The sequence below is a fragment of the Colletotrichum siamense genome, assembly GCF_013390195.1.
Source record: "Colletotrichum siamense strain Cg363 chromosome Unknown KSG_Cg363_contig06, whole genome shotgun sequence".
NCBI classification, from domain to species: Eukaryota; Fungi; Ascomycota; class Sordariomycetes; order Glomerellales; family Glomerellaceae; genus Colletotrichum; species Colletotrichum siamense.
This window is the reverse complement of record NW_023501019.1, coordinates 4,068,557-4,090,203: the sequence shown is the minus strand read 5'-3', so window position 1 is coordinate 4,090,203 and position 21,647 is coordinate 4,068,557. Positions and strand designations below refer to the sequence as shown.

The window sequence follows — 21,647 nt, the reverse complement described above, 5'->3', positions numbered from 1 at the left end:
TCTACCCCAAGTGGGACGTCTTAGTTGGAGATATTTACCCCAAAGCCGTCCGGTGACGACCTACCCCAACGCAAGCTACAACACCATAACTTTCCGAGATCATCGGTGGACTACGATCCCGGTTTCCCGCGGAAGGTGATTCCTTTCGAAACTAGGAGAGATAAGTTCACCCATCATACTACACATCGCTATCACCAGACACATTCTCTTTCAGAGTCAAAATGGCGTCAGGTTTAGCCTCAAAGTTTGAGATCAATGCCGACATGGGCGAAGGCTTCGGCCGTTGGAAGATGGTGAGAAATTCCCCCCTTTTTCTCACGCTATCTCGCCACTCACTTCCATGAAAGGGCCCCGATGAGGAGCTGATGCCCTACATCGACGCCGCTAATATCGCCTGCGGCTTCCACGCCGGCGACCCCTCCATCATGCACAAGACCATCGCCCTCTGCAAGCAACACGGCGTCAAGGCCGGCGCACACCCAGGTCTCGCCGACCTCCTCGGTTTCGGACGTCGTAAGATGGAAATTGACCCCAAGGACATGTACTGCATGGTCCTCTACCAGGTCGGCGCCCTCAAGGCGATGCTCGACGCGCAGGGCGTGTCGCTCGCGCACATCAAGCCGCATGGCGAGCTCTTCTTCTACATGCAGCGCGATCTGACCATCATGCGTGCTGTGCTCAAGGCATGCGCTACCTTTAAAGTGCCCGTGTACGGCGCATGGAATGCGGCGCAGGCGGAGATGTGCGCGGAGCTCGGGGTCGAGTTCCAGGGGGAAGTGTATGTTGATATCGACTACTCGCCGGAGGGGGCACTGTTGCCCGTGGCAAAGTCGCAGCCGGCGACGCCGGAAAGGTGTTATGAGAAGGCGAAGAGGGCGATGATGACAGATTCTGGAGCGGACTCAGAGGGGACTGTGTTCAGTTTCGGGTTCAAAGGCAAAGCTTTTAGTATTTGTATTCATTCAGATATGCCGACTGTGATAGAGAATGTCAAGGGGGTGCGTAAAGCTGTGGATGAGGCAAACAAGGAATTGTTTGGGTTGCCAAAATGACTATCTCCTGATAGTTGAAGGGATGGTTGGCATTGAACCATGCCATCAGAGCGTACGCTAGGGGCAACCGGCTAGAAGTTCTTAAGAATACCATTTGCCACTTCAAGACTGAGGGAAGATTGATTACGCCATCAAATAACTTAGTCTTTGTCTAATGTACCATAAAGAGACCCATCATTCAATAGTGGGCATCGCTCGTATAATCGAAACAGTTATACCGGAAGGTTGATATTAAACCTTAGCGCAATGCATATCCAAACCATGAATGACAGCGTTATTCCTGTGCTCATCAAGGTATTCCTATTATCATAAGTAAGACTGGCTCATGTCAAGTATTGTCTCGCTTTTCGTTACTCTTCCTAAAATAGATTTTGCCGTTAGCGGATTCAAGATAGACCTTTGGCTTGAACTCTTGTTTTTAACTCCGAAACTCTTCTTTTCGAGTTCGGCGACGGAAACAGACCTTACAAATCCATTGTAAAGCACTCCGTTTATTGGGGAGTCAAACCAACATGGCGTCATTTCCTGCCGAGTCGACAACCCGTCTTAAGCGAACTCGCAGGTCTAGATACGAGCATCTATTAGCCAGCACAGCAGATAATGGACCCACAACACTGCATGCTCGCTCCTGGGAATGCAACACTAAACATTGTTACCCCTCAACATTCGGCTCAGAACATACCTCTGCCATTTCTTGGGAAACAAGTCCGCATATTCTACTACGTTTTGACGCTGAGTTGTACTTCAAGCTCGTACAAATCACAGACCTGATGGCCCCGAAACGCGTTTCTGCCCGCGACTTTACCGTCGGATGGGTGTGCGCTCTGCCTGTTGAGTTGGCAGCCGCCGAGGGGATTATGGATGAACAGTTTGCTGAAATTCCCTCCCCGTCGACCGATAACAATATCTATTCTTACGGCCGGATCAAGGATCATAACGTCGTCATTGCGTGCCTGCCCGCCGGACACATGGGCACGAGCTCGGCTGCCACGGCGGCAAGCCTGATGAAGAGCAAGTTCCCGTGCCTACGATTCGGTTTGCTGGTCGGAATCGGCAGCGGCGTTCCTAACCTTGACGATGATATCGATATACGTCTTGGAGATGTTGTCATTAGTCAGCCCGAAGGCCAGCATGGCGGCGTGATACAGTACGACTTTGGAAAGACCGGTGTCAATGGCCGTATCGCCCGGATTGGGAGCCTCAATGCGCCACCGCAAATCCTCCTCGGCGCTTTATCCAAGCTCTGTGCCAACGACTTCTTGAACAAGACACAGGTTCACGTACACTTGTCAAAAATCTCCAGACAGTCAGAGTTTGCTTCACCGGGCCCCGAACGGGATATTCTTTTTGAAGCCACATCGACGCACATCAACGGACCCACCTGTACGAAATGTAGACCTGCGGTGGAAAGGGAAAGACGTATGGGAACAGCCCCAGTACTTTTCTGCGGCAACATTGCGTCTGGTAATCAGGCCTTGCGGGATGGGCCGACGCGTGATAAGTATAGTCGGGATTTGGGAGGGGTCTTGTGCTTCGAGATGTGGGCAGCTGGCTTAATGAACAGCTTTCCCTGCATTGTTGTTCGTGGCATCTGCGACTACGCCGACGCACACAAAAACGAGCAATGGCGGCCGTACGCAGCAGCCACAGCGGCATCGTTCGGCAAAGAATTGCTATGCTACATCCCACCATTGGTGTCAAGCGCTAGACACGCATCTGAAAATCGTAAGTAGGACAGGGATGTCGCCAGATAAGACTCTAACTTCTGCAAGCCCTTCAAAGACCTCACTTCCTTGTTCCATTTGGGAGAAACGAAAACTTCGTCGGCAGAGAAACTATTTTGATTAAGCTTCTGGAGAGGATACCACCAACTGCCAATGGAGACGCTTGCCCAAGGACCGCTATCGTCGGACTGGGAGGAATCGGAAAGACACAAGTCGCCATCGAAGCTGCGTACCGCGTTCGCGAAGTCCACCCCGACTGTTCCGTTTTCTGGGTACCTGCTGTAAGCGTTGAGATGTTTAGCAACTATTACCGTAAGATTGGCCGAGCACTTAAACTCAAACACATTGAGGATCCTAAAGCAGATGTCAAAACCCTGGTCCGAACTGCCTTAGAGCGGGACGACATCAACAGCTGGCTTCTCATAGTCGACAATGCCGACGACACTGGCTTGCTGTTCAACGGGCCAAAGCTAGCAGCATACATCCCCTATAGCCGTAGAGGCTCCATCCTATTCACGAGTCGGAACAGTATCATCGCAGCCAGATTTGATGGTGTAAATGCCCTTCATCTGTCCGAGATGAATGCTCAAGAAGCTGCTCGGCTCCTGCACACCGGCTTGAGCGAGAGCCAGATCGACAATGGCCGAAGTACAGCACAACTTCTAGAGAAGCTCACGTATCTTCCGTTAGCTCTCAAACAAGCTTCAGCTTATTTGAAAGCCAACACTTATACATCGATATCTCAGTATCTAGAATATTGCGAAGCAAGTGATGAAGAGCAGATCAAGTTACTCGGAGAAGATTTTGACGATCAATACCGGTACGAAAGTACTCAGAATCCAGTCGCAAAGACGTGGTTCATTTCGTTCGAAAATATTGCCCGAGATAACCCCTTGGCAGCAAGTTACCTCGGACTCACTTGCTATTTTGCTGAAAGATACATTCCACCGTCACTTTTACCCCCTGGGGAAAGTGAAAGACAGACACACGAGGCGATCAGCACGTTGATGGCGTATGCATTCATAAAGAAGCGACATGCTGCAGAAAATCTCGAAATCCATCGGCTGGTACGCTTGGCAATGCAGAATTGGCTGAGAAGGCAAGGCAAGGAACAGCAACAGTTTTCAGAGACAGTATCAGCGAGCCATACGGGAAAAGGGTCGAGGCTACTATCAGGACATTTTAAGACAAGAGGTATGTATCTGCAAGCGCCAGGGCCAAAAGAACAGGATCTAGCATCAAAAGACATCCAAGTTGGCACTGCCATGTCTGACTTCGCAGACACAGATTTCAACACACAGTTCTATGTCGAGAAGGATGATATTGAAGAAGCAAAGGCGATAAATCAGCAATCATTTCAGTCGAACAAGCAGGTACTAGCGCCCGAGCAAGCGGTCACCCCAATCGTCCCCGAAAGCCGAGCATATGGACGCAAAAGCCAGGGGGAAACCGGAGAGGTACCTCGGATAGCTCAAAGGCATTAGCACTGAAGATGGAAGACATAGTACTGGAGCCCCATGTTACTCTGACGACAATGCTAAGTTTTGTCGATGTTTTCAAACGCCCAGGCTACAGAAGCGGACCTCAAAGAGACATAGAGATCTGATCCACAAGAACCAAAGCTAGAGCCGTTTTGGGGGTTCTGGCTCTTATTGGAATTTGAGATTCGAAACAGACGTTGCAAATGATTGCAATCACTTTCCCAATCCATTAGGACGGCACTACGCGCGTTTTCCTAACTTCAAGTAAGTAGACAGAAAACAATACCAGATGAACGCCTACAACATTCTCGTCCATTGAACATCAACCCATTTTCTTCTTACCCGCAGCAGCCCTCAAAACCGCAACATCCCTCCCCCAAACAACAGCCAACGCCGCACCCCCAGGCCCAACCACACAACTCCACATGACCGCCTTCCCCAGATCCATCACAACCTGTCCCACCCCCGCCCTCGCATACGCCATATACGCAAGCCAGCTCCACGTCGCCAGCGACGCGCAGTACATATCCCACTGCAACAGCGCCAGAATCCCCTTCTCCAGACTCGCCATGGGCGCCGTGCTCCACGGCCACGTCGGGCGCAGAATCTGCCCCAGCATCTCCAGCGGAGCCACGCCCGCCGCGGACTCGGATTTCAGCACGACGTAGCCTACGACGCCGTAGTGGCACGCCGTCGCGAGGGCGAGGGTGAAGGTGTATATCCTGCCGAAGCGCGCGATTTTCGTCTCTGCGGTCTCGAGGCGGGCTTCCGGGGCGGTGGACAGCTTGGGCAGGATAGCTTGGAGGATGCCGGTCCAGAGGGGGAAGGCCTGCCAGATTGCGAGGGCGGCTTCTTGGAAGTAGGGGGAGAAGAACTGGGTGCGGGGCAGGCCGGCGAGGATGCTGGGGAGGAGGACGCCGAGGGACCACGCGGTTGTGACGGTCTCGCCGTCGGCGGGGGGGATGGAGATGGCGTCGGCGAAGGAGAAGGTACTTGCGGCGGAGGGGATCTCCGAGGTCCAGAGCCAGGCGAGAAAGTAGAGGGGGAGGGTGACGCCGAAAGTTATGAGTTGCCAGAGCATGCCCCAGGCGGTGGTGCTGTTGCGACACGTCAGTTGGGAAATCTTATTGATGAAGTTTCGGGAATACGCCTTGCGATCGTTTCTACACCACAGCGAAGCAAATGTCTCAAACTCCTCCACAATATCAACTCATCTCGATCCCTCCGGCTCGGCTCGCCCCAGCCACACCGGAAATCACCGCCTTCATTATGGAAGCCGATCGAGACAAGCCCAAACCGGTCGGAGGTTTCACAGCACGGGGAAAACAGCAGTAAAAGCACAGTTGGGAGGTCTTCTGAAAAGATATACTCAAGACTCACTAAGAAACAATCTTGCCGCGGTTCCCAGCCCGCATGCCCTCGACGATGATGAGCATGTGCACCGCCAGAAGCTGCCCGGCCATGAAGATGGCGAAGAGCGTCAGGGGGAGGTCGGTGCCCTGGACGATGGGCTGGAAGAAGCGCACCAGCATGGTGAGCAGGCTGTCGAGGGCTCTCACGGTGGTGAAGGTGATGGGCTCGGCCTCGAGGTTCTTCGCGACGACGTCATTGAGGCCGTTGGCGTTGCCGAGGTCGTTGATGGCGACCTTGGCGAGGTAGAAGTTGGCGAGGAAGACGGCTGTGAATACTGTGCGAGACATGGTGAGTGAGTGTAATGTGTGGTGAGATATGCAGTGAGATGGGCGAGTGTGTTTTCAATGCTAGTGAAGGATCACCATGAGTAGCCTGCGGAGAAGGAAGACGGGGGACGTTGCATGGAGACGACGGAACGGCCGGGCTTGGGCTGGTGAGTGGTCGGCATTTCATCTGAAGTTGTCCATCCGCACGCTTCCTCGGCCAAATGGTGAGGGTCCGTCGGTAAGACTACCAGCCGATGTAAACTTTCACGAATTGGCGAATGAGCGATCGTCTGGCGTGAACTTGGACAATTACTATGGTGATTTAAACTCAATTACGCAAGCCTTCTGAGGCCCTCCCATCCCTTTTAGATAACGCCAAATGTGATGCAGTAAATTACAATAATGTGAATGCGCGTTTCGATGCCTTTTCATCGGCGCGAATTATCGTGTCTCATTTTCAACCCCGGCAAAGGCAGGGCGAAAGGCTTTGTACATCTGCGCCGCGATCTGATCTAGTCAGCTGGACGTCGTGCTGCCGGGAAGAGCCTCCGGGGACTCGAGCCAGCCGCGAGAGGCGGCATCCTTGATACCAGCGAACCAAAGGTTGGCCATCTTTTGGTAGCCAGCATCGTCGGGGTGGGTGCCGTCGACCAGGTCGCTCTTCAGTGGGCCTTGGTCAGAGTGCATGTCGACGATGACGACCTTTCTGGACTTGGCCTGCTGCTCCTCGACAAGCTTCTTGAACTGCTCGTTGACCTTCAAGACACAGGCCTCGGTGTTGTTGTTGCCATTGGGCAGGAGGGTGGAGAGTACGATGGAGGCACGGCTAGATGTGGACCAGACGTACTCCATCATTTCGAGGGTGCGAGCGCCGGCGTTGTCGGTGTCGTAGCTTTGAACGCAGTCGTTTGTGCCGGCGTTGATCAGGACGAGGTTTGGCAGGGTCTCGGGGACTGAAATCTTGGCCTTGGCGAGGACCTGTTCGATGCGAAGGCCGGGCCAGCCCTCGTTCTGGTTGTCTTCCATGGTGCCGTTGGGGTTGTTGCCAACCATGTCGACGGGGTTGCCGTCTGCGATGAGTGCGTTGCGCAGGTCTTGACGGTAGCCGTTGCCATCTGAGGACTGGACTCCGTGGGTGATTGAGGCGCCGAGGGGCATGATACGGAGGGAGACATTGCCGCCGACGAGGATATTGAAGTCTGCTCTTCCGTGGAGGGCCGGGGGCTGATGCGCCGGGGCGGCGTAGACTGGGGCTTGTTAGCAGCCGTTGGAGAAATCGGAGAAGGTGGGCTTACCAGCACTAGAAGCCAAGAGCATGGCCGTCGAGAGATAACCGTTTGAATGCATGATGGGCGAGGATGTAATCGGTGATGGGTTGAAGGTCCGGCGTTCAAAGGCGAGGTCGTAACCGGTCGCTAGATGTTTTGAGGCGTGTTGACAGACTGAGACGTTTCAACGAGACAGTTGGGCGACGGGTAGGTTAAGTACGAGGAGAGGCGTGATCCATGATTGAGCACCTAAGGAGGTACCTAGGGGACAAGCCAAGAAAATAAGCTCATGGTTGGGCCTCTGGATCGGTGGCAGGGTCGGTCCTTGGTGCGACCGGTACCTGGTTGCGTTACTGCGCATTAGTGCGACGGAGGGAGGGATCAGTCTGCGGTTCCCTGGTGCAAGCTCCAAAGTCCCTTTTGGAGGATCGGACGGCTCATTGGGATTGTCATTGGACCATGCCTGGGTTGGGCAAGGTGCAAGTCAGTGGGTGGGCAGGGATAAGACGGACGGGGAGGTCTGGATGACATGACATGGCAGTTGATGGCCGTTGCTGCTGCTGGGTCCATGTGCATGTAGTGCCTGGCTGTAAGCGAGTTGAGGCGAAGACGGGATGAGACCGAGAGGACTACTCGTAAGTCGGGAATAGCGTCGAAGGATGGAGGTGAGGACGGAGCGGGACTAAGACGAGGGAGGCGCGGAAAGGATGCAGACACGGCGGAGGAACGGCGGCGCTACTGTTGTCGTCTGCCACTTTGAAGGGAAGGAAGGAGAGCAGAATGCTGCTGCCTGCTCTGGGAAATTTGGAAATTTGATGGCAGGAGCACCCCATTGCGTGTTTCCCATTGTTTGATGGGGAAGGACGCACACAAGTCCCTTTCCTTCCGTTTCTTGTAGGTACCGACCTTAGACTGTGACTGCCACGCGAAAGAAAGAAGCAGCCACAAACACAAGCAGGAGCAGGCGCAACACACGGCAAACAGGCAGGCAGGGGCTGCTGCTGCACTTGCCGCGAATGGCAAGTTTGACTTTTACGGCAAGTTCAGGTCGGCCTGGGGCAGGTGCAACTCCCCGCAAAAGTGGGAGATCTCTCTCTGGGTCACAGCACGAGGTGGATGCAGGGGAAGGAAGGCGCATCCACGATAGGCACCTACTATGCATGCTGTGATGTTTCGACCTCTCTTCCTTCTCCTTCCTCATGTCCCGAGGAAGTCGGACTCGGGTGGCTTGCCTTCTCTTTTCGTCGTGGCTTACTTTTCAGGTAATCGCCAAATGGTATGATGGATCTTATTTCGCAGCATGACAAGATAGATGCACCAGGAAAAGAAGGAGGGAAGTGGCTGGGGATGGGGATGGGGATGCTGCTTTTGGCGTCATCCCGCATGGCTTCAGCGACCGTCATCCCTGATCACCCGCCCGGACACTCCAGGTCTTGTCTCCCCTTTTTGGCACCTCACCGCCCAAGCTGGACGGCCTGCCCGCGGTAAGGCGGATGGAACGAACTCTTGGCCCCAGCTAATAATTATTTTCCGACCACCATCCAGTTTCACCTTGACGACACAGCCGCAGCCCGGCCTCTTCCTCTTTCTTTTCTCCCTGCCGCCTGATATTTTCATTCACCTGCCTGCCCTATGGATACATCGCACTCCAGGCAGCTTGGCCACGGCAGTTGACCGTCGAGTGGGACTGCTGACATCTTCCGAGCTGCATCACTTCCATCAAATACCCGAGTGCCCACCGCCGGCATCTCACCTTATCCACCTCGTCTGCCTCTGCCGCCTCTCATTGTTCGGCTCGGTCTTTTGAGATTGAGACCCAACCAGCACGCACCACCGCGAAGGATTGCTTCTAATGACGGCGGCACCCAAAGCCGGACTCGAGCTAGACCTCGACAGGTACAAGATGCTGCGAAGCTGACAGGACCGCATACGACGCCACAACATCGTCCCTGCGTCTGCAGTCGGGCCCCTTTCTGACGTCACCTTCTACGGCGCCAGCAAACAAGCTAACATGCTGCATACTGCTGTCGACATCGCACTTGGCAACAATGCCGGAGAATATTGAGTAGCCATTCAAGCACGCGATCGGTATCAAATGTCATCGAACAATGCGATGCGACGATGCGTCGATGCGGCGTGAAATGAGCCAAGACGCCACCTCGGCAGATGCCTACCGGATTGCAACCTTGCCATGATACCTTCCTTGGTCTTCACGTGGGATAATAGCAGATCAATAAGCTCTACGGATATTCTGGAAGCTTTCAAAGCAGCTTGCGACCCGAGGACAGAAACGGACTACTTGCCAGCTAGCGGCAATCCTCGCTTTTGCTTGAATTTTGCAACGTTGCTTCATCCCTGAAGCATGGCGCATTTATCACCAATACCGCCGTCAGTATCAACCGGGTCACACCGAATAGCTCACGACTCAAGTCAGTCAACGGATCGCACAATTGCACATCGCTGAACCACTGCCGCGTACCTTATCTGATGCTTCCAACCAACCGCCGCGACTCAGGCACCGAGTCCCTCAATTTCTGGGCCTGCCAACGCGGATGATCAGTGACAGGTGACAGCAGTCTCATGTCAACTCGACATGCGACCAATGGCTGCCCTCACCGTTACACCCTCCAGCGGCCCGCTGCAGTTCCCGGATTAGCGCATACTACGCAGTTATCTGGTTTCACCCAGGAGTCCTCACGAATGCCCTGAACGTGATCAAATTGCGACTTCAAAGATAACCAGAAGTCGCGTCGTCGTGTTCAGATGACGACTTCACCGATAAGATTGCGAGATACCCCTAGGCTAAGTGGTCCAGCGTTGGATACTTGATAAACATGTTTGCACTCTCTCAAGATGCAATTCACTCTCGACTCCGACACCCAATATCCCATTGATAACGCCTGAAGCCATGTCGAAACCGCTCAACGACGAAGCCTCCCCGCTTCTGCCCCGCGACGATGCCGGGTCCCACCAATCCAGCCCTTCCAACTCCTCCGACCCGTCCAACCTCGTCCTCTTCCGTCGCGCAGTGGGCATCAACGTCCACCTCCAACCCCAAGACGATTGCGATCTCGAGTCCGGCCGCATTTCCGCCCTCGGCATCTACGCGTCCACCATTGCCGCCCACCGTCGCGTCCGCATCTACCGCATCATCGCCACCGTCGTACTGTACACCTGCCATGCCACCCAGCTGATCACCGGTGCGGTGGTGGCCGCCATGGGCCCCTCCGCGGGCACGCACAGGAAGAGCATCACTGTTCTGGGCGCGATCAACACGGCAGTCGCTGGTGTGTTGACACTTATGAAGAGCCGTGGGCTGCCAGAGAAGCTGCGTCGCGACGAAGTTGAGTTCCGGCGCTTGCAGGACTGGATTGAGGAGACTGAAGCATTATTAATGCTGGGTGTCATTGGAGAGACGAGGGAGGAGGTTGGAGAACTCGTGGCGACGGCGTACAAGAAATGGAACTTGGCGAATGAGCGGGGAGAAGACATCAGGCCCGAGGGGTACTCCCGTGAAGAGGGAGACAAGAGCAAGAAGACGGGATTGAACTCCAAGTGGCTGCGCGGGTTGTGATGGTCCAAGTTATCATGCACCGGGCTTTGGTTATAATATCTCGATTTCATCACAATGTTGTATCATCTGCCAGCCACCTACAGCTTCGCCTTTACATCTTCTACCGGAAACATCCCCTGGTGTCTCTGCCCGCGATTCAACATCGGTATATCGCTCGTCACGCCCTCAATCTCGTTCTCGCACCACTCATGAAACCCAAACCCGTTCGCCAGCGCCCGTCCATATGCCTCGCCCCCATTCTCCCCAAACAGAATCTCCGGGTCGACAGTCCCCAAGCAGATGCTGTACCCGTCCTGGCCGCGGTAATAGAGCCACGAGCCGCAATCCCTGCAGAAGCCGCGCTTGGCGGCCGCCGAGGCGCCGTACTCGGCCAGGCTGGCGGTGGTGTCGGACGTCCAACGGAAGTCCGGCACGCGGTGAAACGCGGTGAAGAGCGCGCCGGACTGGCGGCGGCACTGGGTACATTGGCACGTCATTGCATTCTTGACGAAGTCGTGGGAGCCGGGAAGGGTGACGGTGTAGCGGAGCTTGGCGCAGAGGCAGCCTCCGGTGAGGGTTGTTGGCTTTGGGCCGAGGTTTGATTCGTCTGCCATGTTGAAGGATGTGGTTGATTGAACTGGCGCGATGAATGATTTCAGGTGGGACTTTTGCGCAGTATTGAGGATAGGGAGAGGTGGGAGTGCGAAAAAATATTGCTGTTGTTGGTTTTATGTAGGAGAAGTGGCGTCCGACGTCAGAATCGTCAACGGCGCCCTTCGGCGGGCGGCCGGGATCACGGGGCTGCCACCACCGCCACAACATGCCAGAACCATCAAATCGGTCATTATCATGTCGTAATATTCCTATATGCATTCTATACCGGCCGTAGCCAATCCTGGCCGTAGGTATCAACCCATCTAAACCGTCATTCTATCCTTTGCAAACCCGTATCATTCATCGATCCTCCTCGTCCTCCGCAACCCAATACGCCTCCACTTCAGCAATACACGTCTTCGCCGGGATCGTAACCGCGATCGGGAACCCGCCATAGTCCGGATCATCGTTCGGCATGATCAGAAACTCTCCGCTGCGCGTCTCATCACCATTAAACACCCGCAGTGTGCGTAGCGTCCCGTCCTCCGCGACCTCCTTCTCCGCCGCCGTCAGGATCCCCGTGAAGGTCGCCTCTTTGCGCACGCTCTTGAAGCTCACATTGAACCCGCGGCCCACAGCCAAAAACTTGGCGTCGCCGAGGTGGATGATCATGCCCCCGCCAGGACCAGCCTTCCCGAACACGAACGCGCGCTCGATGATGACCTCGATGTCGCCAAAGACCTTGCTCCACCGCTCGCCCTTGCCGGCGGGGTCCGCCTCCTCGTCGAAGAAGAAGCCCATGCGGTCTTCCGGCGCGGCGGCGAGAAGGAAAGGCGTGATTTGGGAGAGGAGCTTGTACTCGCGCCCCACGACGTCGGCGCCGGTGTCGATGCCGAAGGGCGAGGCGCCGAGGGCGCCGTAGGTGCCGTAGGAGAGCCACACTCTCCGGGCGCCGTTCTCGTCGCGGCGCTGCTCGGGGATGAAGAGCGGGTTGCCGGCGTGGGCGGTGTAGTCCCTGCAGACAGTCTCGTAGTTGTGGAAGTAGAGATCCGGCGCGAGGAAGTCGAGGGCCTTTTGGGCGGTGAAGATGGTGTTGAAGCGCCAGATGTCGAGGACGTGCGGGCAGGGCCCGCCGGAGGGGTAGACGCCCGGGTCGGCGCCGCCGCCGACGACGATGGGGACGCCGCGCAGGTCGAGGTCGGAGGCGTCGTCGAAGTTGAGCCAGGTGTTTGTGTACAGGGGGATGTCGTACTCGCGCTTGCCGGCGGCGGCGACGCGGCCGACGTAGGAGGAGATGTGGTAGGCCATGAAGGCCTCGTCGGCGGCGGTGCCGGGGCCGAAGACGGAGGTCCAGGAGTGCGTGCCCGAGGGCGGCGGGGTGGCGAAGCGGGCTTTGAACTTGGGGTGGAGGGTGTCCCGCTGGGAGTGGAAGTGCTGCAGGAGGGGTTCTGGGACGGGTTGGGCGAAGGCTGCGTCGGCGCGGCGGGAGCGGTCGCGGGAGTCGCCGAGGAGGCCTGTCTCGTTCTCGACCTGGACCATGAGCACGGTGTTGTGCTCTCCGTCGACCTCCTTCAGGTGGCGCATGAGGGCGGCGAAGGCTTTGGAGTCGGCCTCGCAGGCGGCGGTGCTGAGCGGGGAGACCATCTCGACGGTGCGCTTGCGGCCGCCGGCCTCGAGGACCTGGACGCGGGGGAAGCGCTTTGTGTCGCGCTTGACCCAGCCGGGGGCGTAGGTGGAGATGCCGTTCTTGTAGGTGCCGAACCAGAGGAGGACGAGGTGCATGTTGTGTTCGCGGGCGCCGGCGAGGACGGCGTCGAGCTCGGCGAAGGAGAAGGCGCCCTCTGTGGGCTCGATGTCTTCCCAGGTTATGGCGCCGAGGAGGGTGTTGATGTGGTTGTGCTTCATGGGGCCCCAGACGGAGGACATGAAGCGGGCGGAGGAGAGGGAGGAGTTGTGCAGCTCGCCGGCGAGCATGAGGAAGGGCTTGCCGTGGAGGATGAGCTGGGTGTTGCCGTTGGGGAAACGGTGGAGGTGGGGTGGTTTGGAGGCGTCGAGGGCCGTCATGATGGGCGAGTTTGGTGTTGTGTTTAATGTGTGTATAGGTGTGGTGAGGAGGGGGAAGAAACGAGGGGAGGAGGTGTGGTGGTGAGTGAGAGAGAGTGAATAGGTAGAGAGAAGAAGGATGGACTCTCAGAAACAATCGTGAGATTGAGAGAGGTTGAAGTAATGGCGTCTGATATCTCGAGTCAACATTATCCCGAGGATGTAAATGCAAGTAAGCTCCGTCATTCACCTATGTCAGTCAGGCCAGCTTGGGTTTATCGGAGCCGCACCAGCAGCAGCGTGACACCACCGCCGGGAGACCCTCCTTTTCGGATCCGCTCTACGTGAGGGAAAACCCGACGGCGCCAGCTCCTGCGGCCTGCCGCTCCAACGAGAGCCGCCATTCGTCCTCGCTGGCGGCGTTCGGAACGAACCCCAGCTCCACAGATTCAGTGAAGCGGGAACATGATTGCAGATCACCTGGTGGTTGGTTGGGGGTGGTGTGGCGCCACCGGAGACGGGCCGAGGGGAGATGCTTAGACTAGATGGGGGGTTGAAGAGCTTTCGGAAATACTTCGCATCTATTCAAAGTCCTTTGGATGTTTAGTTTCAAGGAACAAGAACCGGACTCAGTGTTGATGCATGAAATGAATGCTTGTTTCCCCGCAATCCAGTAATTGCCATATTGACGGAATTACGTCTGAAGTTCCATTACGCTGTGTGACTCTTTGCCGGAGTTGCATGGTGAACTGAAGCTGCGAAAGTCCGGAAATACTTCGCATTTACTCCCCCCCATGTCTGAGGCTTTGTTTGTCTCTCCTCATAACCCACATTGCCAAAAACAAAAAAAGTCTCCGCTGGTGGATGCGTGGAGTCTGTTCCATTGCAGCGGGGAACATCGGGCGGTCCTTGCACCACTCCTTGCACCACTTGCTGTGTCTTTGGCTGTCTCTTCCCACCTTCCCGGGAATATCATGTAATGTCTTATTCTCTTTGTATGTTTTTTTCATCTTATTTTACTCCTCTGGGGCTATTGTCTATTGCTCTGCGGGCTCTCCACCCCGGGGAGTCCCGGCCAACAATCGATATCATCCAGCTTCCTCAACAGCTTCTCCAACTTGAGCCGCGCGCTCTCGCTCACCAACGTCTCGGGGCCGCCACCACCATCACCGCCATCCCCGATGTTCATCTGCTCCATGTACGCCGCCCCGCAGTCGCGCAGCTTCGGGATCAGACTGTTCCCGTTCTGCTCCAGCACGTGCTGCGGCATATGATACAAAATCTCGAGCAGGTCGTCCACGATGCGCTGGTGCTCCGCGGCGCGCGTCTTCACCGTGCTGCCGAACTTCTGCAGCAGGTTCGAGCGGATGTTGAGGCTCGTGATGAAGAGGTTGGCGATCTGCGTGTCGTGGCCCTCGGTGATGTGTCCCGGGCGCGAGAGGCCGCCGCGCCAGCGGAGCTCGGGCGGGAAGCTGTCGATGATGGTCTGGATGCGCGCGAGGTAGTGCTTGAGGGCGTCTTCCTGGGTGCCGTAGACGCTGACGGGGGCGGTCTGGGCCTCGTGCCAGATGAGGAAGAGGTCGCTGAGGTGGTTGAGGCCCGGGACGTAGGAGGTGGTGTCGCCGTGCCAGGGGGCCAGGCCGTCGGCGGGGGAGAGCTGCGGGCCGGTGTCGAGCTGGGAGTCGGAGAGGGGGAGGGGGCGGAGGTGGGCGCGGTTTTCTTGGTGGGAGACTATGGAGACGGAGAGGCGGCCGAAGATGTCTGCGCTGCTGTATTGGGGAAACGGGGAATAGTGTTAGAATGAGTAGTAGGGTGTGGAAAAGGTCAACCGGTGGTGGTGTCGTCATCCCATGTTGAAGAACACCCTCCATCATGCATGGATGTTTATCCCAAGGTTGCATACAGAGTAATATGGTGGGGGGATGGGGATGCTACGTACCAATACGCCGCAAAGATCAGCCAGAAGAGCCGCTTCAGCAGCTGCTGCTCGGACATATCCAAGTCAGCCATGCGGTAATACGCAAGAAACCTCGCCCCCGCCGCAGCCTCGGACATGCCGTGGAACGAACCCATGTCGCCCAGCCCGTTCTCGTTCATGGAGGAGGCCGAGGTGCCGATGTTGTACATGGCGATGCACCAGTCGAGCGAGTAGGCGGGCTTGCGGATGCCGTGGTCGAGCAGGTGGTGGTCCTCGATGAAGTCAAGGCAGCCCTCGACGGTGACGGGGTGGTAGTCGGCGCGGCGGAGGGTGGCGACGGTCGCGGCGCAGACGCTGACGACGAGCGCGCAGAAGGTGCGGTCGGAGGCGGCCTCGCCGGCCTTGAGGCGGTGCATGAAGCGCCTCCGGTGCAGGACGGGCGCGAGGGAGTGCACTTTTTCGAACCAGTCGTGCAGGATGCGGTGGACGAGGGCCTCGGGCGCGAAGAGGGCGAGGTAGTTGCTGGTGCTGGTCGTGCCGTGGCCCGGTCCCGACCCCGTGGCGGGGCTCGGGGCGCCGATGAGGGCGCGCAGGTCGGGGACGGACGAGGCGGAGGAGGATGTTGCTGCTGCTGCTGTTATTGTTGCTGCTGCTGCTGCGACGGCGGAGGCGGATATGTGTGAGTGGGAGCGCGGGGTGGTGTGCGTGTGGGCGGATGAGGAGGCGGGCGAGGTCTGGTAGGCGAGGTTGAGGTCCGGCGAGGTGATGTCCGATGCCGAGGGGCTTTGTTGGTTAGATGGCCCGGGTAAAGCCTGCTGCTGCTGATGAGCCTGGAGTTGGTGTTGTTGCTGTGCATGTCTGTTTGATATTGGTCAGTGTAAGTGGTCAGGGGTGGTGTGCAACAACAACATCGGATGTGTGTGCTGCAGACCGGGGGTGGGTTAGGTTGGACGGAACTTGTTCGGCGGCCCTCTCCTCCGCCGCGGCCGGTCATGTGTGCAGTGGATGTCGAGGAACGAGCAGCCTTGGCAACGGGTCTCGCCCGCTCCGTACAGACACTGCCGATCAGTCAGTCAGTTGAGCCGGCCGGTGTGCTGATGTTAGTTCTTCATGACATGTTACGTGACATACACTGTATGGTTAATGAAAACACGACAGACAGTTACTGGGCAGAAAAAAAGAACAAAAAGACTCCTTGGGAAAATCGTCTCACCCTGACTTTGCGGGCCCGGCATGCGTCGCAGGCATTCTGGTTCCTGATGATCTTGGTCCTCGGCCTGCCGCTGGCGGGCGACGCCGGGGATGTCGAAAGTGGAGAGCGAGACCCGTTTCCGTCCGGTGGTTGCGGTGGTGGTGGTGGTGGTTGCTGCTGCTGCTGATGTTGTACTGCTCGGTCGATCTCCATGTCCATGGTATGTAGTCAAAGCAGTCAGCCGCTCCCGGAGGAGACCAGCCCAACCCAAAACCAGATCCAATGCCGAGGAGGCGCAAGATGGATAGCCGGGCAGACAAAAAAAAAAAGGCGCCCTGCCGTGCGTCGTGCTACGGTGACAGTAAACGGCAATCAACCGCCGCCGCCGCACACAACTCACGGTAACATGAACCTACACAATCTGCAACCTTCACCCGAACAACTCGTGGTGGAAACGGCCCGCCCCTCCCAATTGGCGAACTTGTGGAGAGAGACAGCTTCAGAAAGGGTTCTCGAAGCTGGTAGGCCGAAGCAGAAGCTTGAGATGGATCCAGTCCGTCAAAACGTGGCCCGCATGGGTCCTTGTTGATTGATTTGGTCCCGGTCGGCTGGTGTGCGGTCGGATTTTCCCTTTGGGCGTGGCGAAAGACGAGACAGGCTGGGGAAAAGATTGGCGGGTTGGAGAGAACAGACAAGGCACAGCTGCGACTTGGGAGTGGTGTCTCGAGACATCCGAGGAGAATTGTCGGGCCATCCAGAGCATGCAGAACGGCTCTTCAGTGTTCGTTTTCAAATGCTTCCCCTGCTGGTATCCGTAGCGAAAACCTTCCACCCCTCTCGCCTCGCATATACGTCGGAGTAACTCCCATCCCCCCGTAGAACGTGGGCTGCCAGACGGAGTAAAGAGGCTCTCGGAAGACTAAAGCGACCAGGGGATGTCCCCGCACTGGGGCGTCACAAATCGAGTCATGGTCCAGACCGTAACGCGCATAGCTCCAGTCGATGCAGCAGACTTTGAGTTGCAGAGTGTACACCAAACTCTATCATTACCCTCGCAACTCGACTTGTTGTTTCTGTGTACAGAGTAGATGTTAGTAATAGTGCAGCAAGTCGTCGTCGTATTCTGCGTCGCCGCTCCCCCAGACAATCCATTCCGCGCAGCTGGGTTATGTTGGCGGCACCCCTGACTAGCCAATTCGACCACGCCATCACCACACGCAAAAACCGACATCCGTAACCCGGTGTCAGGGCCCTCTCTCTCTCACCACCTGTTCCCGTGCGATTCCAATGCGCAAAGGAGCTGAGCCTTTTACCCCAGGGCAAGCTGCAAGATGTGGAGTCTAATATTGGGTCCCCCTTCCCGTCCGCCTTTCCCCTTCGTGAGAAACTGTTCCCACCCCCACGGGGCACCCTTCGTCTGTACTCGCTCCAATGACGATCTAGTCTCGTGATTGCACCTGGCCTTGACAACCGCCCCTCCCCGTAATACCCCCCCTTGGAGAAACGAACCGCCGCTTGGTGACGCCGTCGTCCCAACGTCCTGCCATTGGACGTGCGTGGTCTGTTGTCTTGGAACCCGTCATCGGGGGTAAACGACCCTCGGCTCTTTGTCGGGTGGCCTGTTGTTCTGCCCTTGGCTCGAAGGGGGCACCAGGCAATTAGTTGGAAGGTCCATTGGAGCCAGATTCGGCATAAGGCGGCGTGCAATATCGAGATGCCATGCTGCTTGCTGCTGTAGCCCGGAAGTCGGAATTTGCTATAAGTACACTCGGAGATCTCTTGACTTCCCAGGAGGATGGAAACGGGGAGACACGCGGCAACCCCAGTCTAGTCCGGCGACAACAAATCCATCTTCTCACTCACACAGCTCGGTTCTTAACATCTCTCGTACGCCATGGAGCTGAAGCAGTCAGAGAGCCATGGTGTAGACCATGTCGACATCACGCTGGAACCACGCCTCGACGCACCCGAGGGATCGCCTCTGCCGTGGTACAAGCAACATGAGCTCAGGAAGCTGTACTTCATGATGGTCTTCCTCTTCCTGGGATCGACGACACTAGGCTACGACGGAAGCTTGCTCAACGGGCTCCAGACCATGCAGTCATGGCAGTCTTGTAAGTCTTGTCTTGCTCCTCTACCATATCCAGCCCAAAGGAGCACTCCCTATTTCGTAACATCTAGTTGAAAGTGACATCGCGACAACAAGCTGACATCGTCTCACTCAGATTTTGACCACCCGACCGGAAGCCGTCTCGGCATCTTTGGCGCCATGCCCGGCTTCGGCGGCCTCTTCGTCCTCCTCTTCGCCCCGTATATCGCCGACGGCCTCGGCCGAAAGACTGGCACCGCCGTCGGATGCGTCTTCGTCGTCGCCGGCGCTCTGCTGCAGGCCTTCCCCAAAGAGGGCGCGGGCAGAGACGCAATGTATCTCATCGGCCGCTTCATCATGGGCGCGGGCTCCAACATCTCCAACGGCACGTGCCCGCTGCTCATCACCGAGGTCGCGCATCCGAGACATCGCGGCAAGGTCACGACTCTCTACAACACTCTCTGGTGTAAGAAGAAAGTCCCACTTGGAGAAAAAGTGCATCGCTGACAGTTTGAAATCAGACCTCGGTTCGATCATCGCAGCCTGGACTTGTAAGTCGCCCACACCAACACCCCCTTTGCGCACTCCCTAACAGCCTCACCAGGCTTCGGCACACTTACGCAGCAACACGGTGACATCCAATGGCGCCTGCCCACCGGCCTCCAGTGCATGATGCCCGGGATCCAGCTGCTCGCCGTGTGGTTCCTGCCCGAGAGCCCGCGCTGGCTCATCAGCAAGGGCAAGGAGGAGCAGGCCAAGCGGGTGCTCATCAAGTACCACGGCAACGGCGACGAGACGGACGCGTTCGCGCACTGGGAGTTTGCTGAGATCTCGAGCACCCTCAAGCTGGAGAGGGAGGCGGCGGCGAACAGCGGGTGGATGGAGCTGGTCCGCACGCCGGGTAACCGCAAGCGGTGCGCTTTGATCATTGCGACGGCTATCTTCTCGCAGTGCTCTGGAAATGGCCTGGTTTCGTATTATCTGAGTGGTAAGTATTGATATATGTTTTGTGATAGTGTGGACGTTAACTGACGTTCGAGGCAGTTATTCTGAATACTATCGGTATCAAGGAGTGAGTTGCACCTTTCGAAAGACTTGCGATATCATGCTGACACGGTTCTTCCACAGCTCGATCACACAGTCGTACATCAACGGTGGCCTTACCATCTGGTCATGGCTTGTGTCGCTCACCGCCGCATTCTTCGTCGACCGAATCGGACGCCGCGTTCTGTTCCTCTTCGCCGGCATTGGCATGCTGCTTTCCTTCTCCGTCTGGACGGCGTGTAGCGCAGTCTACGCTCAAACAGAGTCGTCTTCGGCTGGCATCGCTGTGGTAGCGATGATTTTCGTCTTTTACGGTATGCAAAAAAACAACTTCTACGATGAAAACATCCCTTGCTGACAAAACTTCTCAGGTGTCGCTGGCGCTGCTTGGCCCGGTCTGACAGTCTCTTACACCGTCGAGATTCTCCCCTACAACATCCGCGCCAAAGGTCTCACGCTGTGCTTCTGCTTCACGGCGCTGAGCGGTGTCTTTAACCAGTGGGTCAACCCGCTCGGAATCGAGCAGCTGGAATGGCGTTTCTACTTTGTGTACATTGCCATGTAAGTGTCATACCCGATTCTGTGTGCGGGACATTTTGCTAATCAAGGCCGTCAGCTTGGTTATCGAGGTTTTGGTCATTTACTTCTTCTTTGTTGAGACCAGAGGCCCCACGCTGGAGGAGATTGCGGTGCTGTTTGACGGCAAAGACTCCGCCGCTGGGGTGGCGAGGCATGAAGCCCAAGCGCAAGCTGAGAAGGTCGAGAAGAGAGAGTCGGCGTGAGAAAAGTGAAAGGTTCATGGAGAAGTCAAATAGGAGTTATGGAGTTCGAGTTTGGTCTCGGACTAAACGAAACGGGAGGAATAGTTGTCTTGAATGATACCAACAGCAGTACCGTTTAGTACGCATAAGCAGAAGATGTGGCCTCATTATGTTCCATAATTACGCTTGACTATTTTGGCAACTTTCCTAGCAACGAGCGACAAGGTGTTAAGAAGCTGACATAGACTCAGGAAATAACACCCTAAACCAGAGCATAGAAAATCATTACTACGGCCCTGTCTCTTGCACCGAACCTTCGCGTTTCACTACCTAGTAGCATCCTAATCGATAATCTAGTGCAAAAAGCTGAGTAAAGTCTACTCTTTGCATGTATCTCAAGCTCCAGGGCAGTACGAGAAAGCCACAACCCGGCACTGTAATGAATGAGAGGGCAAAATGATTATATCCAGTTCAATTTTCAGCAGTGAGCTACCATCTATGTGACTCTACAGAACCAGACCCATACACTAGGAAATCCCAAGCACGCTATTCCGCACTGATGCCGACAGCCGGGTCACCAGACCATGCCGCCGGAAGATCTCATCAACCACAACGAACCGCTTACTTGCAGACGGGGATGTTGATGACCTGGCCCTCCTGGAGGAGGAGGGGGTCGACACCCTCGTTGGCGGCGAGCAGGGCGTTGACGTCGAGGCCGAGATCGCCGGCGACGATGAAGAAGGTGTCGCCCTTCTGGATGGTGTAGGTGGCGGGGCCGCCCTCGACGCAGGTGGCGGTGCCAGGCTTGGACAGGCAAGAGGTGTTGTCGGGGTTGCAGATGTGGGTGGGGACCTTGAGGACCTGGCCGAGAAGGATGAGGTTGGGGTTCTCGAGGCTGTTGAGCTTGGCGATGTCGCAGATGCCGGAGCTCAGCTTCTGGGAGATGATGGTGAGGGTGTCGCCGGAGACGACGGTGTAGTCGACGACGGGGCCCTGGGAGCAGGTGGGGGTGGCGGAAGCGGTGGCGGAGGCGGTGCCCGTGGGGGTGACCTGGGTGGGAGTAGCCTGCTATGTGGGTTGTTAGCAAGAATGGTCTTGGGTGTTTGTGTTGTTTGCAGATGTGTGGTGGAAGAGAGCTCAAAGAGCTGATCCCGGGGAAATGGCGTCGAGTTGTCTAGGTACTTACAGGAAGAGCGGCAACGAGGCCGGCAGCGGCGAGGAGGGTGGTGAAGATGTAAGAGGTCTGCAT

At 56.5% G+C, this 21,647-nt stretch overlaps 9 protein-coding genes across 9 annotated transcripts; 3 read left to right on the top strand and 6 right to left on the bottom strand.

Moving 5' to 3' along the window:
• Window positions 1-221: 221 nt before the first annotated feature.
• On the top strand, window positions 222-3,529 carry lamB (Lactam utilization protein lamB; the record flags this gene model as incomplete). Its single annotated transcript, XM_036641933.1, has 5 exons — window positions 222-293; window positions 348-948; window positions 1,818-2,777; window positions 2,825-3,461; window positions 3,523-3,529. 5 exons carry the CDS (start codon window positions 222-224, stop codon window positions 3,527-3,529), a joined length of 2,277 nt encoding a protein of 758 aa, XP_036493739.1.
• Window positions 3,530-4,579: 1,050 nt separating this feature from the next.
• Window positions 4,580-5,957, bottom strand: aurD (Epoxide hydrolase aurD; the record flags this gene model as incomplete). Its single annotated transcript, XM_036641932.1, has 2 exons — window positions 4,580-5,354; window positions 5,638-5,957. The coding sequence occupies 2 exons, from the start codon at window positions 5,955-5,957 to the stop codon at window positions 4,580-4,582; spliced, it is 1,095 nt and encodes a 364-aa protein (XP_036493740.1).
• Window positions 5,958-6,452: 495 nt separating this feature from the next.
• cesA-0 (Multidomain esterase) lies at window positions 6,453-7,283 on the bottom strand (the record flags this gene model as incomplete). The annotated part of the gene is made up of 2 exons (XM_036641931.1): window positions 6,453-7,183; window positions 7,232-7,283. The coding sequence occupies 2 exons, from the start codon at window positions 7,281-7,283 to the stop codon at window positions 6,453-6,455; spliced, it is 783 nt and encodes a 260-aa protein (XP_036493741.1).
• A 2,829-nt stretch (window positions 7,284-10,112) lies between these two features.
• Window positions 10,113-10,778, top strand: CGCS363_v010081 (uncharacterized protein; the record flags this gene model as incomplete). Its single annotated transcript, XM_036641930.1, has 1 exon — window positions 10,113-10,778. The coding sequence occupies one exon, from the start codon at window positions 10,113-10,115 to the stop codon at window positions 10,776-10,778; it is 666 nt and encodes a 221-aa protein (XP_036493742.1).
• Window positions 10,779-10,855: 77 nt separating this feature from the next.
• Window positions 10,856-11,371, bottom strand: CGCS363_v010080 (uncharacterized protein; the record flags this gene model as incomplete). Its single annotated transcript, XM_036641929.1, has 1 exon — window positions 10,856-11,371. The coding sequence occupies one exon, from the start codon at window positions 11,369-11,371 to the stop codon at window positions 10,856-10,858; it is 516 nt and encodes a 171-aa protein (XP_036493743.1).
• Window positions 11,372-11,711: 340 nt separating this feature from the next.
• Window positions 11,712-13,415, bottom strand: CGCS363_v010079 (uncharacterized protein; the record flags this gene model as incomplete). Its single annotated transcript, XM_036641928.1, has 1 exon — window positions 11,712-13,415. One exon carries the CDS (start codon window positions 13,413-13,415, stop codon window positions 11,712-11,714), a length of 1,704 nt encoding a protein of 567 aa, XP_036493498.1.
• Window positions 13,416-14,424: 1,009 nt separating this feature from the next.
• Window positions 14,425-16,560, bottom strand: CGCS363_v010078 (uncharacterized protein; the record flags this gene model as incomplete). The annotated part of the gene is made up of 3 exons (XM_036641927.1): window positions 14,425-15,163; window positions 15,334-16,170; window positions 16,526-16,560. 3 exons carry the CDS (start codon window positions 16,558-16,560, stop codon window positions 14,425-14,427), a joined length of 1,611 nt encoding a protein of 536 aa, XP_036493497.1.
• Window positions 16,561-18,398: 1,838 nt separating this feature from the next.
• Window positions 18,399-20,419, top strand: CGCS363_v010077 (Lactose permease; the record flags this gene model as incomplete). The annotated part of the gene is made up of 8 exons (XM_036641926.1): window positions 18,399-18,618; window positions 18,730-19,059; window positions 19,115-19,144; window positions 19,198-19,581; window positions 19,638-19,665; window positions 19,722-19,951; window positions 20,009-20,198; window positions 20,254-20,419. The coding sequence occupies 8 exons, from the start codon at window positions 18,399-18,401 to the stop codon at window positions 20,417-20,419; spliced, it is 1,578 nt and encodes a 525-aa protein (XP_036493494.1).
• Window positions 20,420-21,019: 600 nt separating this feature from the next.
• On the bottom strand, window positions 21,020-21,647 carry CIH1-0 (Intracellular hyphae protein 1; the record flags this gene model as incomplete). The annotated part of the gene is made up of 2 exons (XM_036641925.1): window positions 21,020-21,466; window positions 21,585-21,647. 2 exons carry the CDS (start codon window positions 21,645-21,647, stop codon window positions 21,020-21,022), a joined length of 510 nt encoding a protein of 169 aa, XP_036493493.1.